General features: G+C 42.7%; 1 protein-coding gene across 3 annotated transcripts in view; it reads right to left on the minus strand.

The window, feature by feature from the left end:
- Positions 1–315: 315 nt before the first annotated feature.
- Positions 316–18,472, minus strand: part of LOC112223786 (V-type proton ATPase 116 kDa subunit a1) — a 40,043-nt gene continuing 21,886 nt past the window's right edge. For 2 of the 3 annotated variants that reach the window (XM_042305256.1, XM_042305257.1), the window contains exons 14-22: positions 17,907–17,997; positions 17,637–17,755; positions 17,269–17,485; positions 16,684–16,791; positions 15,892–16,089; positions 14,616–14,633; positions 13,058–13,175; positions 12,517–12,688; positions 316–1,809 (exon numbers count right to left, since the gene is read on the minus strand). In XM_042305256.1, the coding sequence (XP_042161190.1) occupies positions 1,716–1,809; positions 12,517–12,688; positions 13,058–13,175; positions 14,616–14,633; positions 15,892–16,089; positions 16,684–16,791; positions 17,269–17,485; positions 17,637–17,755; positions 17,907–17,997 (1,135 nt within the window). In that variant the 3' untranslated portion in view covers positions 316–1,715. The remainder of the gene's footprint in view (positions 1,810–12,516; positions 12,689–13,057; positions 13,176–14,615; positions 14,634–15,891; positions 16,090–16,683; positions 16,792–17,268; positions 17,486–17,636; positions 17,756–17,906; positions 17,998–18,472) is intronic. The other variant, XM_042305258.1, reaches the window with a different exon arrangement.

Raw genomic sequence — 18,472 nt, forward strand, 5'->3', positions numbered from 1 at the left:
GGAAGTATGTGCTTGACCATGGGAATTTGAGGTATCGATGACTGTTAAATGGATAGTTCACCCAAATTACACAAATACATATCGGTTTCCTTACCCTGTAAGCAGTCTATGCTAAAAAGTTAGCATTTGGAGACAGTAGACAGGTACACAAAACCAAAGCATGGATTCCTGTCTTACCTTCCATAGACTGCTTACAGGGTAAGGAAACCGATATGTAATATTGTCATTAGTGTGAAGTATCTTTTAAAGCTGATGGGTATACCTCTGAAAAACTATAGTTACTGTAAACAATGAATAACAATCACAATATGAAAGTGAGGACACTAGGGCCATTCCCCCAAACACTTTGTTTTAATAGTTAGCATCACAAACACATCTGCCTGATATCATGTACAAACATCAACTGACAGAGCACATGTTACACTGCAGAGTAAATTTGACCGTTAACAACAGGACTTTGTTTTAAATAGGCCAATCCTTCTGCAGGCATGCACACACGCACATGTACACACCGACTATGAACACAACGCAACCATTCAAATGACCACATTGACAACCAGTTAAAATATGTATTCGCAGAACCAAAATAATACAAAATAAATATTTGCCGATGACTACATACCATAGGATTGTACTAGAGACGACTTAATGTGTGTATTTTGATAGATATGTTTCATTACTTGACAGCCCACATCACACACAACCACCGATATGAACCAAAGAGAGTGTTGTTTTCATCACATGAGTTTGAGGGTAGAATAGGCTACAAATCTAGCATTTAAAATAATATATGTGTAAGTACTACAGTATCATAAACAACAATACAGTTGCTGCGAGTTAGGGGCAAGTAAATGAGTACAGTACAGTAACCAATAGAAAGGCATTTTATGTTTTGATTGAAATATCGCTCTGCCTGCTCCTCAACGGAGCGGGATCAGAAAATACAGTCAAATCAAACTGCTCCTGAACATGTCCCCATAATCTCCCCATCTCAATTTGGTCATATCCTTAGCAGGAAGCATCTGTTATGATTTCCTCTTGACACGGTCACGCTAGTAGCTAGATCATGCTGCACAAAACAATATATACAGGGAGAGCCACAACACACAGGGGACATTCTCTTTGAATAGATATACCAGAACATTTTACACCAGTCACATTGAGGGAATGCCATAGGATGCCATAGGATGCCAGAGAATAAAACTTGACAGTGTTGCTACTTTGTCACCGACCCATCGTTTGTTCTCTTCACCACTTTCACAAAATTGTATGATGTAAGTACCAGCAGTGCTACGGGATAGCATCATTACATACACATGTTGTCAACAGCTGTCATTACATAGCCATGCATTTTGGAATAAACACTCCATGACCATCTTTCATATGAATGAAAAGCGACTGATAAGCTCATGGGTGAAACGCGACACACACAATATGTAGCAACTTCTTATGGCATCACGGAAGGAAGGAGGGAGTTTCGTGAAAATGGAAAAACAACAACAACACTTCACAACATTGCGAGGCTGGAGTGGGGCAAAGAGGAGCGTAGACACACAACTCACGAAACCAACACGTCACAACATGGCTCCTAGAGGGGGTAAGAGAGCTGCAGTTTGGGGGTCCATGCAGAAACGTTTATAGAGGGGAAAAGTCTGGGGGTGGGGGGTGGGAGGGGGTGTTCGTCTGGGATTTGTCAGGGATGTGGCCGAGCTGGTTTACTCGTCAAATCGCCCCTCCAGGATGCTCTCGAAGGAGAAGGGGACGAACTTGAAGCCCTGCCCCGTGTAGAACTTATTCTGGAACTCCACCCTAAAAAAAGAGACAAAAAGGAACGCAAAAGATCAGTGGTTTATTGAACAGGTCAATGGAGTTTTGGGACGAGGCCTCGAGCCAGCTGCCACAACACAAAACAAAGAAATGGTTGCCTCTCGAATGTCAAGACCAATTACAAATTATCATAGTCAATTATGATACTTCGTCCAACATTTCCTGGACATGAGTCAAAAACCCTCAAATAAACTTGGACGGTCTTTGGACGGCACCATTATACCACATTTCGGGCTTTAACGAGCAGCATGTTCCTTCCTCAGTTACGAGGCCAGATGCTTGGCAGTAACACCAACTCCTCTCTGAATGAGAACAAACCTTAAAGAAGAAACATTTTAAATCGTGGAACAACTGCTGTCCCTACTTCGCTTTCAAGCTGGATTGTCCTACCGACAGTTGCTGAATATCTATTCAACTGGCTGAAAGCAACATACACAGCATCATCCACTTGCTGACAACTGGTGAGAAACCAAGTGAAGTCAACTTCTTTTTTTTGTGCTTACCCAACATTATTTACATTAAGAAAAGGATAAAATGGCTTTTTAAAAAGTGGAACACTTCCATTTGCATTTGATTTAAATAACCTGATGTTATACTGCTAAGCTACATGTAGCTAGCCACTTGTCGATCATCCCTTTCCCCAGAGAGGGGGGGCAGTATCTTGCCAGTGATTGAGGTTGCACTTCATTCCCTCTCTCCTCTGTCCTCGTTCACTCCTCTGGCAGATCTGAGATACATGGATGGGTGGAAGGAAGCAATAGCTCCAACTAGTTTCCATCATACTGATTTCCCACAGTTCTATCAAATCTGCCAAGGGAAATAAGCAAGGGCAGATGGATTAAGATAATGATAATCAATTGCACACAAGGTTCAACTGAAATCGTACTTCCGCTTTTAACCCTTTCCCACATTTTGTTATGTTACAGCCTTTTTCTAAAATGGATTCCAAAAATGTTTTTCCTCATCAATCTACACACAATACCCCATAATGACAGTGAAAACAGGTTTTTAGAAATGTTTTCAAATTTACTAAAAATAAAAAACAGAAATACCTTATTTACATAAGTATTCAGGCCCTTTGCTATGACACTCGAAATTGAGCTCAATTCTACGGAATTGTCCGTAGAGCTCCGAGACAGGATTGTGTAGAGGTACAGATCTGGGGAAGGGTACCAAAACATTTCTGCAGCATTGAAGGTCTCCAAGAACACAGTGGCCTCCTGTGTTCTTGGAGACAACCAAGACTTTTCCTAGAGTTGGCCTCCTGGCCAAATTGAGCAATCGGAGCAGAAGGGCCTTGGTCAGGTTGGTGACAAAGAAAAATCAAATTAAATCAAACTTTATTTGTAACATGCGCTGAATACAACAGGTTACTGTGAAATGCTTACTTACAAACCCTTTTCCAACAGTGCAGTTCAAGGAAGAGTTAATAAAATATTTACCAAATAAACTAAAGTAAAAAATAATAAAATAGTAGCACAATAAAATAACTATAACTAGGCTATACACAGGGGATACCGGTATCGAGTCAGTGTGCATGTAGGGGGGGCAATATAAATAGTCCGGGTGGCCATTTTATTAATTGTTCATGAGTCTTATGGCTTGGGGGTAGAAGCTATTAAGGAGCCTTTTGGTCCTAGAATTGGCGCTCCGGTACCGCTTGCCGTGCGGTAGCAGAGAGAACAATCTATGACTTGGGTGACTGGAGTCTTTGACCATTTTTGGGGCTTTCCTCTGACTCCGCCTAGTATATAGGTCCTGGATGGCAGGAAGCTTGGCCCCAGTGATGTACTGGGCCGTACGCACTATCCCCTGTAGCGCCTTGTGGTCAGATGCCGAGCAGTTCCCATTCAAGATGCTCTCAATGGTGCAGCTGTAGAACTTCTTGAGGATCTGGGGACCCATCCCAAATATTTTATGTCTCCTGAGGGGGCAAAGGTGTTGTTGTGCCCTCTTCAGGACTGTGTTGCTGTGTTTGGACAATGATAGTTCGTTAGTGATGTGGACACCAAAGAACTCTCGACCTGCTCCACTACAGACTCGTCGATGTGAATGGGAGCCTGTTCGTCCCGCCTTTTCCTGTAGTCCACAATCAGCTCCTTTGTCTTGCTCACATTGAGGGAGAGGTTGTTGTCCTGGCACCACACTGCCAGGTCTCTGACCTCATCCCTATAGGCTGTCTCATCGTTATCGGTGATCAGGCCGACCACTGTTGTGTCGTCAGCAAACTTAATGATGGTGTTGGAGTCGTGTTTGGCCAAGCAATCGTGGGTGAACAGGGAGTACAGGAGGGGACTGAGCACACACCTCTTAGAGGCCCAAGTGTTGGGGATAAACACGTCAGGAAGTCCAGGATCCAGTTGCAGAGGGAGGTGTTTAGTCCTGGGGTCCTTAGCTTAGTGATGAGCTTTGTGGGCACTATGGTGTTGAATGCTGAGCTGTAGTCAATGAACAGCATTCTCACATAGGTGTTCCTTCTGTCCAGGTGGGAAATTGCAACGTGGAGTGCGATTGAAATTGCGTCATCTGTGGATCTGTTGGGTCGGTATGTGAATGGGAGTGGGTCTAGGGTATCCGGGATGATGCTGTTGATGTGAGCCATGACCAGCCTTTCAAAGCACTTCATGGCTACCGACGTGAGTGCTACAGGGCGATAATCATTTAGGCAGGTTACCTTCGCTTCCTTGGGGACAGGGACTATGGTGTTCTGCTTGAAACATGTAGGTATTACAGACTCGGTTAGGGAGAGGTTAAAAATATCAGTGAAGACACTTGCCAGTTGGTCCACGCATGCTCTGAGTACATGTCCTGGTAATCCGTCTGGCCCCGCGGCTTTGTGAATGTTGACCTGTTTAAAGGTCTTGCTCACATCGGCTACCATCACACAGTCGCCCGCAACAGCTGGTGCTCTCATACATGCTTCAGTGTTGCTTGCCTCGAAGCGAGCATAAAAGGCATTTAGCTCGTCTGGTAGGCTCATGTCACTGGGCAGCTCACGTCTCGGTTTCTCTTTGTAGTCCGAAATAGTTTTCAAGCCCTGCCACATCCGAGGAGTGTCAGAGCCGGTGTAGTAGGATTACATCTTAATCCTGTATTGACGCTTTGCCTGTTTGATGGTTCGTCTGAGGTCTTATAAATGTCCGGATTAGTGTCCCGCTCCTTGAAAGCGGCAGCTCTAGCCTTTAGCTCGATGCGGATGTTGCCTGTAATCCATAGCTTTTGGTTGGGATACGTTTGTTCGGTCACTGTGGGGACGACGTCGTCGATGCACTTATTGACGAAGCCGATGAGGTGGTATACTCCTCAATGACATTGGATGAATCCCGGAATATATTCCAGTCTGTGCTAGCAAAACAGTCCTGTAGCGTAGCATCCATGTCATCTGACCACTTCCGTATTGAGCGAGTCACTGGTACTTCCTGCTTTAGTTTTTGCTTGTAAGCAGGAAAACTTGGGAGGATAGAATTATGGTCAGATTTGCCATATGGAGGGCGAGGGAGAGCTTTGTAAGCGTCTCTGTGTGTGGAGGTAAGGTGGTGTAGAGTTTTTTTCCTCTGGTTGCACATGTGACATGCTGGTAGTAATCAGGTAAAACGGTTTTAAGTATTCCTGCATTGAAGTACCCGGTCACTAGGACCGCCACTTCTGGGTGAGCATTTTCTTGTTTGCTTATGGCCTTATACAGCTCGTTGAGTGCGGTCTTAGTGCCAGCATCGGTTTGTGGTGGTAAAAAGACGGCTACGAATAATATAGATGAGAACTCTCTTGATAGATTGTGTGGTCTACAGCTTATCATAAGGTACTCTACCTCAGGCGAGCAATACCACTAGACTCCTTTAATATTAGACATCGCGCATCAGCCGTTATTGACAAATAGACACACACCCCTGCCCCTCGTCTTACCAGACGTATCTTCTCTGTTTCTTCGCTGTAGTCGCAGCCAAAGGTGCGTCAACAAAGTACTGAGTAAAGGGTCTGAATACTTATGTAAATGTGAAAAACGGTTATTGCTTTGTCATTGTTGGGTACTGTGTGTAGATTAATGAGGGGAAAAAACGATTTAATCAATTTTAGAATAAGGCTGTAATATAACAAAATCTGGAAAAAGTGAAGGGGTCTGAATACATTTCGACTGTACATACACATACTGTACATGCAGTACACATTCAGTGCCTTCAGAAAGTATTCATACCCCTTGACTTTTTCCACATTTGTTGTGTTACAGGCTGAATTTAAAACATATTACATTGAGATTCTGTGCCACTTACACACACAACAATACCCCATAATGTCAAAGTGGAATTATGTTTTTAGAAATGTTTACAAATTAAAAATGAAAAGATGAAATGTATTGAGTCAATATGTATTCAATTATTTTGTTATGGCAAACCTAAATAAGTTGAGTAGTAAAAATGTACTTAAAAAGTCACATAATGAGTTGCATGGACTTAACTCTGTTTGCAATAATAGTGTTAACATGATTTTTAAATGACTACACCCCCTCTGTAGCCCACACATACAATTATCTGTAAGGTCCTTAAGTCGAGCAGTGAATTTTAAACACAGATACTACCACAAAGACCAGGGAGATTTTTCTACAAGAGCAGACATTGAATATCCCTAAAACTCAAGGCCAAATATACACTGGAGTTGCTTACCCAAGACGACATTGAATGTTCCTGAGTTGCCTAGTTAGAGTTTTGACTTAAATTGTCTTGAAAATCTATGGCAAATGGCAATGATCAACAACCAACTTGACAGAGCTTGACAAATGTTTTAAAGAATAATGGATAAATATTGCACAATCCAGGTGTGCAAAGCTTTTAGAGACTCTTAGAGACCCAGAAAGACTCACAGCTGTAATCTCTGCCAAAGGTAATTCTAACATGTTTTGACTCAGGGGTTTGAATACTTATCTTATCAAGATAGTGTTTTATATTCCACGAATTAACAAAAATATAGAGAATTTTTCTTCCTATTTGACATTGCAGAGTATTTTGTGGTGATCGTTGACAAAGATGTTACAATTAAATTCATTTTCATCCCACATTGTAACACAACAAAATGTGGAAAAAGTCAAGGGGTGTGAATACTTTCTAAAAGCACTGTACATAGACAGGTTTTGGAGCGGTGCGGGGGCTGACACACTGGGTGCCCAGGGAGCTGTTGTTGTGGGGAGTTAAGTGTTTTGCTCAAGGGCAGGCAATGGCGTCTAGGATCTGATAACAGCAACCTTCCTGTTGCCAGCTCTCACCTTCCGGTGGCTGTCTCGCCTCTCGAACCGCTGGGTTACCTGCCGCCTAGGGGGCAACGTCCTGGAATGGAACGTCGTATCAGAGCGGTGGTGACCAAATATGGCCGAAATAAGCACAGCATCCAGAGGCAGACGACCAGACGAGACCCTTCACGTCTTATCATTCCCGTCCTCATCTACACTGGAACTGGAACCCAACCCAACCAGATATTAAAATGACATTCATTATGAGAGATTACATTTATTCTCAAATAAGAGGTTTGTGGTATTTTTCATATGGCACCAGGACCAGAAACATCAATGGTGCATGCTTCGAATGATATAGGCTATGGACGTTATTGTCAGAATCATCGGTAAACCCAGACCAATGTGACGTACACTGACCACCTTTACATAGTGACTCTGGTCTCTGTGCACCCAAAAACTCAATTTTTATATCCTCCTCTGCTGAACAATTTAGAAGTTCACTTCAATGTTTACATGTTCAGTCAAGTTTTTATTTTATTTATTTATTTTTATGTTCAGTCAAGTTACCGAAAGCCAAGGTGAGAAACTTCAGAGTTAAACGAACAAGGTCAGGCTCTGGTATAGTCACTCTTTCTGGGCTGTGTCCCAAATGCCATCATATTCCTTATATAGTGCACAATTTTTGACCAGAGACCTATGGGCCCTGGTCATAAGTACTGCAGAGCACTATGTAGGGAATAGGGCGCCATTTGGAACGCAACCTGATGTCTTGATGCATTGAAAAAACAAAGAGTGGATTCCCAATTCCCGCTCCTCCTCTCCGGCCTCAGCTGACAGCCATACGAGGGAAGCACGGGAAGTGCCAAGGAATGTCCCACCGCCACAGCAAATATTTAGCTGTCAGAGTTGAGAGGGCAGCATTTAAAGGCCCAATGCAGTCCATGACTTGATTTTCCTGTGTTTTATTTACAGTATATTTCCACACTATGATGTTGGAATAATACTATGAAATTGTGAAAATTATGATATTGCCATTTTAGTGTAAGAGCTGTTTGAAAAGACCGCTTGAAATTTCAACCTGTTTTAGTGGGATAGAGTTTTGGTCTGCCCGGTGACATCCCCAGGTAAATTAGTTAATAGACCAATAAGAAAGAGAGTTCCAAACCTCTCTGCCAATAACAGATAGTTTTCAGTTTCATTTACTATATATATATATATATATATATATATATATTCAGTTTCATTTACTATATATATATATATATATATATATATATATATATATATATATATATATATATATATATATATATATATATATATATATATATATATATATATATATATATATATATATATATATATATATATATATATATTCTCATCAGCTGTAGTACAATATGATACAAAACACAGAAAAACAAAACTTTTTCTGCATTGGGCCTTTAATATATTTAGCTGGGCCCTGGTCAAAAGTAGTGCACTATAGGAAATAGGTTGCCATTTTGAATGCACCCATTACTTATGTGAGGTGGTCTACATAGCATTTCCCTGAAGGCCATTTTGAGGAGCTGATAGACTGACGGATGTTTGGGAGAGAGAGCGGTATGGCACTGCACCATTCCAACACTGACAGACTACAGTACAAAGGCAGGCAAGCAGGCGTAAGACATTAGGCTTATACTGGCATCCAACAAAAACACACTCTCCTATACCTCATTTCACAACCATGAGGTAAGATGGTCATTAGTGCTTAATAGCCAGTGCCAGACGAGGAAGGTTTTAAGAAAATAAACCCAACTCTGTACATAACATGCCAAAAACCTTTACCTAAGAAAGATAGACCACTAACAAAGTAAAAAAGAATGATAGTGAGTTTTTTGTTTATTTAGTTTTCCCATTCTTAAAAGTATCGCCTCTCGCCTGTCTACCTACAGTATATGTCTATTTGGCTACACTGCGCAGAGCTATTTTTCCACATGACCTCTAGCACTGGAAAACTCAGGGGGAAAAGGACACTTTGGAGAAAGTGAAAAATGGAGTATCGCATGAAGACTGGACAGTTAGTCTGCATCCCAAATGGTACCCTATTCCCGACACATGGGCCTTGGTCAAAAGTAGTGGATTATGTAGGGAATAGGGTACCATTTGGGATGCAGCCAAGATAGACTGTGGGGGCTGTGAACTGGATCATCAGTCAGTGGCACACTCCCCTCTGCTAAGGCACTGGATTCACTCAGTGAGTCTTTACCCATCACATTCCACACTCCACTCCACCTCCAGACCATGTGTGCTCTCCTGTGAGTTTACACGAAAACAGATGAGCAGATCCCCAAGGGATCTGAACAGCATCAATTTGGAGGTTGAGCAGGGCCATGGATACGGTATACAGAGTCTGTCATTGTGTGTGTGTGTGTGTGTGTATGTGTGTGTGTTGACTGTAAGTGTGTGTACACGTGTGTGTGTGTGTGTGTAATGTGTGTGTGTGTGGGTGTCTGTGAGCGTGTGTAATGTGTGTGTGTGTGGGTGTCTGTGAGCGTGTGTAATGTGTGTGTGTGGGTGTCTGTGAGCGTGTGTAATGTGTGTGTGTGTAATGTGTGTGTGTGTGTTGGTGTCTGTGAGCGTGTGTAATGTGTGTGTGTGTGTGTGTGTAATGTGTGTGTGTGTGTGTGTGTGTGTGTCTGTGAGCTGGTGTAATGTGTGTGTGTGGGTGTCTGTGAGCGTGTGTAATGTGTGTGTGTGTAATGTGTGTGTGTGTGTGTGTGTGTGTGTGTGTCTGTGAGCGTGTGTAATTTGGGTGTGTGTGTAATGTGTGTGTGTGTGTGTGAGCGTGTGTAATGTGTGTGTGTGGGTGTCTGTGAGCATGTGTAATGTGCGTGTGTGTGTAATGTGTGTGTGTGGGTGTCTGTGAGCGTGTGTAATGTGTGTGTGTGTGTGGGTGTCTGTGAGCGTGTGTAATGTGTGTGTGTGTGTCTGTGAGCGTGTGTGTCTGTGAGTGTGTGTAATGTGTGTGTGTGTGTGTGTGTGTCTGTGAGCGTGTGTAATGTGTGTGTGTGGGTGTCTGTGAGCGTGTGTAATGTGTGTGTGTGTGTCTGTGAGTGTGTGTAATGTGTGTGTGTGTGTCTGTGAGCGTGTGTAATGTGTGTGTGTCTGTGAGTGTGTGTAATGTGTGTGTGTTTGTGGGTGTCTGTGAGCGTGTGTAATGTGTGTGTGGGTGTCTGTGAGCGTGTGTAATGTGTGTGTGTGTGTGGGTATCTGTGAGCGTGTGTAATGTGTGTGTGTGTGTGTGGGTGTCTGTGAGCATGTGTAATGTGTGTGTGTGTGTGTGGGTGTCTGTGAGCGTGTGTAATGTGTGTGTGTGTCTGGGTGTCTGTGAGCGTATGTAATGTGTATGTGTGTGTGTAATGTGTGTGTGTAATGTGTGTGTGTGTGTGTGTGTAATGTGTGTGTGTGTGTGTAATGTAATGTGTGTGTGTGTGCGTAATGTGTGTGTGTGTAATGTGTGTGTGTAATGTGTGTGTGTGTGTGGGTGTCTGTGAGCGTGTGTAATGTGTGTGTGTGTGTGTGTGTGTGTGTGGGTAACTGTGAGTGTGTGTAATGTGTGTGTGGGTGTCTGTGAGCGTGTGTAATGTGTGTGTGTGTGTGTGTGGGTGTCTGTGAGCTTGTGTAATGTGTGTGTGTGTCTGGGTGTCTGTGAGCGTGTGTAATGTGTGTAATGTGTGTGTGTAATGTGTGTGTGTGTGTGTGTAATGTAATGTGTGTGTGTGTAATGTGTGTGTGTGTGTAATGTGTGTGTGTAATGTGTGTGTGGGTGTCTGTGAGCGTGTGTAATGTGTGTGTGTGTGTGTGTGTGTGTAATGTGTGTGTAATGTGTGTAATGTGTGTGTGTGTGTGTAATGTGTGTGTGTGTGTGTGTGTAATGTGTGTGTGTGTGTGTAATGTGTGTGTGTGTGTGTGTGTGTGTGTGTAATGTGTGTGTGTGTGTGTAATGTGTGTGTGTGTGTGTGTAATGTGTGTGTGTGTGTGTAATGTGTGTGTGGGGGTGTCTGTGAGCGTGTGTAATGTGTGTGTATGCAGACGTAGAGTGTCTTCAGAAAGTATTAACACATTTACTTCGTCACGTCACAAAATAAGTTGCATGGTTTCACTCTGTGGGCAATAATAGTGTTTAACATGATTTTTGAATGGCTACCTTATCTCTGCACACCACACATATAAGTATCTGTAAAGTCCCTCAGTCGAGCAGTGAATTTCAAACACAGATTCGACCACAAAGACCAGGGAGGTTTTTGCAAAAGAAGGGCACCTATTAGTAGATGGGTTAAAAAAAAGACAGACATTGAATATTCCTTTTGAGCATGGTGAAGTTATTAATTACACTTTGGATGGTGTATCAATACACCTAGTCACTACAAAGACACAGCAACTCAGTTGCTGGAGAGGAAAGAAACCGCTCAGGGATTTCTCCATGAGGTCAAAGTTGACTTTAAAACAGTTACAGAGTTGAATGGCTGTTATAGGAGGAAACTGAGGATGGATCAACAACATTGTAGTTACTCCACAATTCTAACCAAAATTACTGAGTCAAAAGAAGGAAGCTTTTACAGAATAAAATATTCCTAAATATGCATCCCGTTTGCAACAAGGCACTAAAGTAATACTGCCAAAAAATGTGGCAAAGCAATTAACTTTTTGTCCTGAATACAAAGTGTTATGTCTGGGGAAAATCCAATAGGATACATTACTGAGTACCAATCTCCATATTTTCAAGCATAGTGGTGGCTGCATCATGTTATCAGTATGCTTGTAATCATTTAGGACTGGTGAGTGTTTCAGGATAAAAAATAAATGGAATGGCGTGAAGCACAGGCAAAATCCTAGAGGAAAAGTCTGAGGAATCCTAGAGGAAAAGCAGTCTGCTTTCCACCAGACACTGGGAAATGAATGAACCTTTCAGAAGGACAATAACCTAAAACACAAGGCCAAATCTACACTGGAGTTGCTTACGAAGAAGACAGTGAATGTTCCTGAGGGGCTGAGTTACAGTTTTGATTTAAATCTACTTGAAAATCTGTGTCAAAACCTGAAAAAATTGTTGTCTAGCAATGATCAACAACCAATATGACAGAGCTTGAAGAATTATGAAAAGAATAATGGGCAGGTGTGGAAAGTTCTTAGAGACGCACCCAGAAAGACGCTGCAAAGTATTGCTTCTACAAAGTATTGACTCAGGGGTGTGAATATTTCTGTATTTCATTTTCAATCAATTTGCTAAAATTTCTAAAAACAAGTTTTCACTTTGTCATTATGGGGTATTGTGTGTAGATGGGTGAGAGGGGGGAAAAAACGATTTAATCAATTCTGAATTCAGGCTGTAACACAATCAAAAATGTGTAATAAGTGAAAGGGTAAGAATACTTTCTGAAGGCAAAGTATGTGTAGTGTGTACGTGCGTGTTTGAGACTCACCAGTGGAGACGGAGCGCGTGCAGGAAGGCGGACAGGCCTTCCATGATGAGCAGGATGCACACGGTGAGCATGGCGAAGGCCGCGAAGATGATTGACAGGCCGAAGAAGCCGCCTCCGCTCCTGGAGGATAGGCCCAGGTGCATCACCATCGTCCAAAGCACCTCCGACAGCTCTGTGGATAGAGAGAGAGAAAGAAGGAAAGAAAAAAAGAAAGATAGAAAGGGGAAAGAGAGGTAGAAAGAGACAGACGGGTGATAGGGAGGTGAGAAGTGAGCGTTGTAAGGCGTTCATTCCACCAGAAGGTCGTTATCCACCAATTAGTGTCAACCCTCTTGCCATGTAGTATGTGCATGATTGAGTAAGTGAGAGATAGAAAATAACCGTATTGCATGTGCACTATGCTTGTGTTATGAGTGCGTGCCTACTCGTTGTGTGTGCGTGCACATGTATTTCTAGTTGCACAGAGTACGTAGTTACATGCACGTGCACAGTATATTCACCTGTGTGTAGTGTGTGTGTGCAGTGTGTGGGTAACACTCACGTGCATGGGCCAGACTGAGGGCCCAGAGTCGCAGGTAGGAGGCAGTGTTGGAGATGCAGCCCAGGCAGTATTCTATGGTGTGGATGGCCTGGTGAACCGCCACATCTCCAAAGTCAAACTGCAGAGAGAGGAGGTGCTCATCAGGGATGTGTTCTAAGATCAATGCTCCTTCCATTGGAACAGCATGTACACTAAGACCTACTGCCATTCCGATGGAAACTAGATGTCTACTATTAACAATGGTCATTCCACTGGAAGCTACACAGATCTAGGCTATGGTCATGGTCAGTAGGAACAAAACAGAAAAAAAAGGATTTGAAAGAGAGTAAAAAGGAAAGAAACAGGGAGGTACCACCTGAGCTTGTCTAATAAAAACACAGATTTTTGTTTTCCATTGCAAAAAGGTTTCGTTACAGTGTGCCCTGCTGAACATGACTCTGGCTGGTGCTGTTCAAATTCACTTTACAGTTGACTGTAAGTATGCTGTAATTCCATACTGAGTGGTACCTCAAGAGGTTGCTTTATCTAATCTATCCACAACTACCGGTAATGTGGCTTTCTTCCCTTGCGTATGAGATGTGAAAAACATGAGAATCAAAATCATTCAGTTTAGCTTGGCAAGGGCAAGGCTTCCTTTTTCCATCCCTCTCTTTTGTCCTTCGATCCGCTCACAGTTCACGGAAAAGCCAGCGCTGGCTCTCATTGTTCTACTTGAAAAGGGCTTCCAATGTGATTCGCTAAGAAAAACAACACTACTGCACAGTACATGTTGCAATGGCAAATGTAAGAAGCTGAATAGCTCAGATATTGGTTTTCATCCAACATCCAGATATCAATAGCAAAACATTACAGCAACAATAAAATCATGCCTTTTTGATATCTCAATGCACATTGGTGGGGATGGATGGACTGAGGATTGGTGAGAAAGGAGATGCAGAGAAAAAGAAAAAGTGAGCAATCAGATGGTATGGCTAAATGTTAGTTAATGAAAGGGAATCCAATCAAAACTGTTTTTTGATAGACTTGATAGACTCTCACACACACACACACACACACACACACACACACACACACACACACACACACACACACACACACACACACACGCTGTCCCGCCACCCACCACCCGCCAACCCCTCTTTACGCTACTGCTACTCTCTGTTCATCATATATGCATTGTCACTTTAACCATATCTACATGTACATACTACCTCAATCCGCCTGACTAACCGGTGTCTGTATGTAGCCTCGCTACTGTTTTTCACTGTCTTTTTACCATTGTTTTTATTTCTTTACTTACCTATTGTTCACCTAATACCTTTTTTGCACTATTGGTTAGAGCCTGTAAGTAAGCACTTCACTATAAGTGCTATACCTGTTGTATTCGGCGCACGTGACAAATAAACTTTGATTTGATTTGATGCACACACACGTCATTCTTGGGTGGTTGACAGAGAGTGGGTAGGTAGGCAGGTTGGGTAAACAGACAGGGCGCAGAATACTGTCATTGGGGACAGGCAGATGCACAGCATGCCGGGATGCACGGCCTGGCTCTTACCGGTTCCTCCTCTGCATGCTTGAAAGTAAGCAGAGGTCAAAGGTTAGTGGCAGGGTTCAGGAAGCAATTTGTTATCTGACTACCGTGATGGCAAAAATGATCACAAAAAAATGAATAGCATGCATTGCATAACGTTCTATGGCTCTTTGCGACAACATAATAACAGTTTTAGTTAATCCAGCATTTTGCTAAATGTTTAAACTTTCAGAAGAGGTGCCAGAGAATGTCTGGTTGGCCTTCCAGTGAATGATTACTTTAAAAGATGCTCCCAACACCCACAATGAAATTATGTCATCTTGGACACAGTACATGATCACATTTCATAGTAGTCGTAGTTTGTATTACAAAACAAGCCAGCAATTCTTTTGTAAACATACAAACCTTTTCATAAGAAATCATCAAAGTATACTCTTATTGGACTATCAAATACACTTTCTCTGTAAAAACAAACCTCTTACCAGGATATATAATGTAACATTAGGCCTACATGAAAAACCCCAGAACCTCTGACTCAGAAACAATATTTTCCAAATTCCATTCCCTGATGCAATGACTCACTGAGGCTGGTTCTCATGCAAAATCACCTCACTGTTTACTTTTCTGAACCCACTGTGAAACAGAAAATCCATTTCTTATCTCTTCCATTCCATCCCCCCTGCCCTCACTTGTACCCCCCCCCTTCACTCAATAACACACAGAAAGAAGCGCTGCTATTTGAAACACACGTCTAAGAGGAAGACGATCTAACAAAGCTACGTAGTGAGGGTACATTAATGGGTTTTATGTAGCTGCGACAGGTTATAGCAAGTCATTGCTGCTGCATAAGGAATAGAGTGAGGCAGTACGTGCTGTAGTCTAGAAAGATACCACAAATTCCGTAAAAAGGTCCACAGACTCATTCCTTTTAAAGGGTTTCAAATGGTTTGAGAGAAAGATCCAGAGGAAGAGCTACACTGTAGCTATGAACGAGAGGTCTTTAAACGGTGTGATAAAGAACGGGATGATTTCAAATGAGCGAGGGGAACAAAGTGCTTTCTAATGAGAAAGAGATACGACGTTTGAAAGGGTGAAAGGTCATAATACATGTTTTAGAACGGCAGAAGGAAGAAAGGTCCGAAGTGGGAAGATATTCGATTCTATTCTAAGCTGAGAGAAAACCAGATGATAGATATCCAGCTCAGATTTGTTTTTTTTTAATTAACTTTCAGTCTGAAATTATGGTACTTCATAGCCAACATGTCAGAAAGGTACGTGGTCAGTTAACCCTTTGGCTCACCTCGTCTCCGTCCTCAGAGTGCTGTGAGAGCGCGTCGTGGTCCATGATACCAGCTTCGTCCTCCGTGGGCCCGTTGCCCACCCGCACCCCTCCGAATTTCTGTGTGCCCTGTTGGGTGAGTCCGGTTGATGAGGACACGCCTGTTTGCTCTAAAGATTGCTCTAGATTCTCTGCAGGGCATTCTTCCCTCTTCTGTGACTAGATACAAAAGCCACAAGATCTGTGTCTGGCTTAAAGCACGCCTTGGGGTGTTATGTTTGCGTTTGGCACTTAGGGGGGCACCCAACAAGCAGATTGATATAAAAAAAAGATGTAAAATATATGTAAAATACATGTAAAAATGTTAATCATGTATGCAAAATACATGTAAAATATATGGAAAAAAAGACATGGAAAATATATGTCAAATATTTAAAATTATGGGGAATATTGTACAAATTGGAGACTTGTTAGGTGCCACTAATATGCCAAACAAGCAAAGCTAGCCCTGTGTTAATCAAATAACAAAATAAATATTTTTTACATGCAGCTAAATTATTTCTAATCTCTTTGTAATCCTTTATCAAAATATAGCAAAGTAAATATACTTGTTTTACTTCACAGATTTTCCAAGGCATGCTTTAAGCATCATTGTATGGCAAAACACAACCAAGCACAACATTACAGAAATACAACATACAGTCCATAGAAACGAAAGGCCACGAAAAAAGCGAAAGAAAATGACAACAGGTTCTCAAAAACAGGTAATCAACTAGAGTCGTAAAGGTTAAAGGTTAGATCTGATGAACATACCAGGTGCTTTTTCCACAGGTGCTGGCGCCGAAGCACCATAGTTTTCACTATCAGCATACAGGGAACACATGCAAGGGCAATCAGCACCAAAACAATCTGGATCCCCATCTATAGATTCAAAACAGAGAGAACGTTAACAGACAACATTTTGGGGACATGGAGCCTTATCAGCGACATAGGCTAACTCGCTCTCCGGGACCCTGGCTGCGCCCCCAATAACCTAAAATAGTGACCACCTTTCCCGTTCCTTTGATTGCACTGGTGTGAGCGAGAGAGAGAGAGAGAGAGAGAGGGGGAGGGGGGTAAAAGAGTTGAAAAGCTGAAAGGGTCGTAACAGGCACACCTCAAGGGTCTATCTTCTCATCTGTTAAGTTCTTTCTGATGGGAGCAGACAAAGGATAGAAGACGAGGAAATGAAGTCACTTTTTGAGTCACTATTGAGATGCAGCCCCATATGTCACTGGGCATCAAAGGGACCAGAGTAGCTAGGAGAGACCGAGGGATGGAGGGAGGGAGGGAGGGAGGGAGGGAGGGAGGGAGGGAGGGAGGGAGGGAGGGAGGGAGGGAAGGGTCCCCCGGTCACACCTGTCCCCGGTAGAGAGGCTTATTGGTGACGTCGCCGTAGTTGAAGAGACACATGTTGATGAAGGCAATGAGGAGGCTGGGCGCGTCCTTGGAGGTGAAAGCGTCGTAGGCCGTCCACTTGTAGAAGACCAGGATGATGAGGTAGCCGAACAGGCTGGCCATGAAGACAATCTCAGGGATGAAGCCCAGGAAGATGTTCAGGGGCTTCTTGAAGTACCTGGCCCACAGTAAGAGAACAGAAGAATAACATTATTGACCATTACGTTTTCAGGAATGAACCTTTTTGTCTTTGGCGCTCCGGTTTACAGGTAAAAGGTCAAAACGGACATCCAGACCACATACAGCATTAAACACAGAGGGGTACGTACAGGTGGTTGAACAGGCTGAGAGAGACGCCAAACATCATGTGGATCACACCCAGGATCACAGACATCTTCATCTTGAAGGAGTTAAGGAAGGTCAACTTGTTGGTGGCAATGTTCCAGATCTGAAGATCACAAAGAAGAGGCATAGATAAAGAGCTCTCATTGTCGAGGTGACTCCCGGTAAGTGCAGACAGATAGACAGACACAGAGAGACAGAGGGACGGACAATATAACAGTTCAGACAGACAGACTGACTGGGCAGACAAGACTTACCGGGTCTATACCCAGTGGATAGGGGCCATTGAAGACACCCGGCACGGCTGGGTCCAGCTGCAGCACCTTATTTTCATTGAGAGTTTCAAACCTAGATATATTATAGACAATTGAAGTAAACAATTTGCAGAGCGTTGCTATCATTGACAGACAGAATACATAAGGGGGTTTCTAGTATGCATTGCTGGAAAGTGCACCAATATTAGATTTTAAAAAGCCTGGTATAATAAATGAAGTGCCCTGTAATATACCCCAGATGGAACATTCAATAAATCAGATTTTGTATATAAATAAATAAAGACTTGCTAAATGTCCCTCTGTACACTCACTGTGACTTCTCTGAAGATTTTAAACTCTAAAAGTCGAAGCCGTTGGGGGTACCAAGCTAACATATGGAATTATTTTAAGATGGATCATTTAGCAATTTGATTTGGAATTTTAAGACCCCTTTAGGTATTAAAAATATATATTAAAACATAATTTGATGGTCTTCCAAGTGGTGTAGCGGTCTAAAGCACTGCGAAGCAGTGCTAGAGGAGTCACTACAGACCTGGGTTTGATCCCAA

The sequence above is a fragment of the Oncorhynchus tshawytscha genome, linkage group LG24 (assembly GCF_018296145.1).
Source record: "Oncorhynchus tshawytscha isolate Ot180627B linkage group LG24, Otsh_v2.0, whole genome shotgun sequence".
Lineage (NCBI taxonomy): Eukaryota > Metazoa > Chordata > Actinopteri > Salmoniformes > Salmonidae > Oncorhynchus > Oncorhynchus tshawytscha.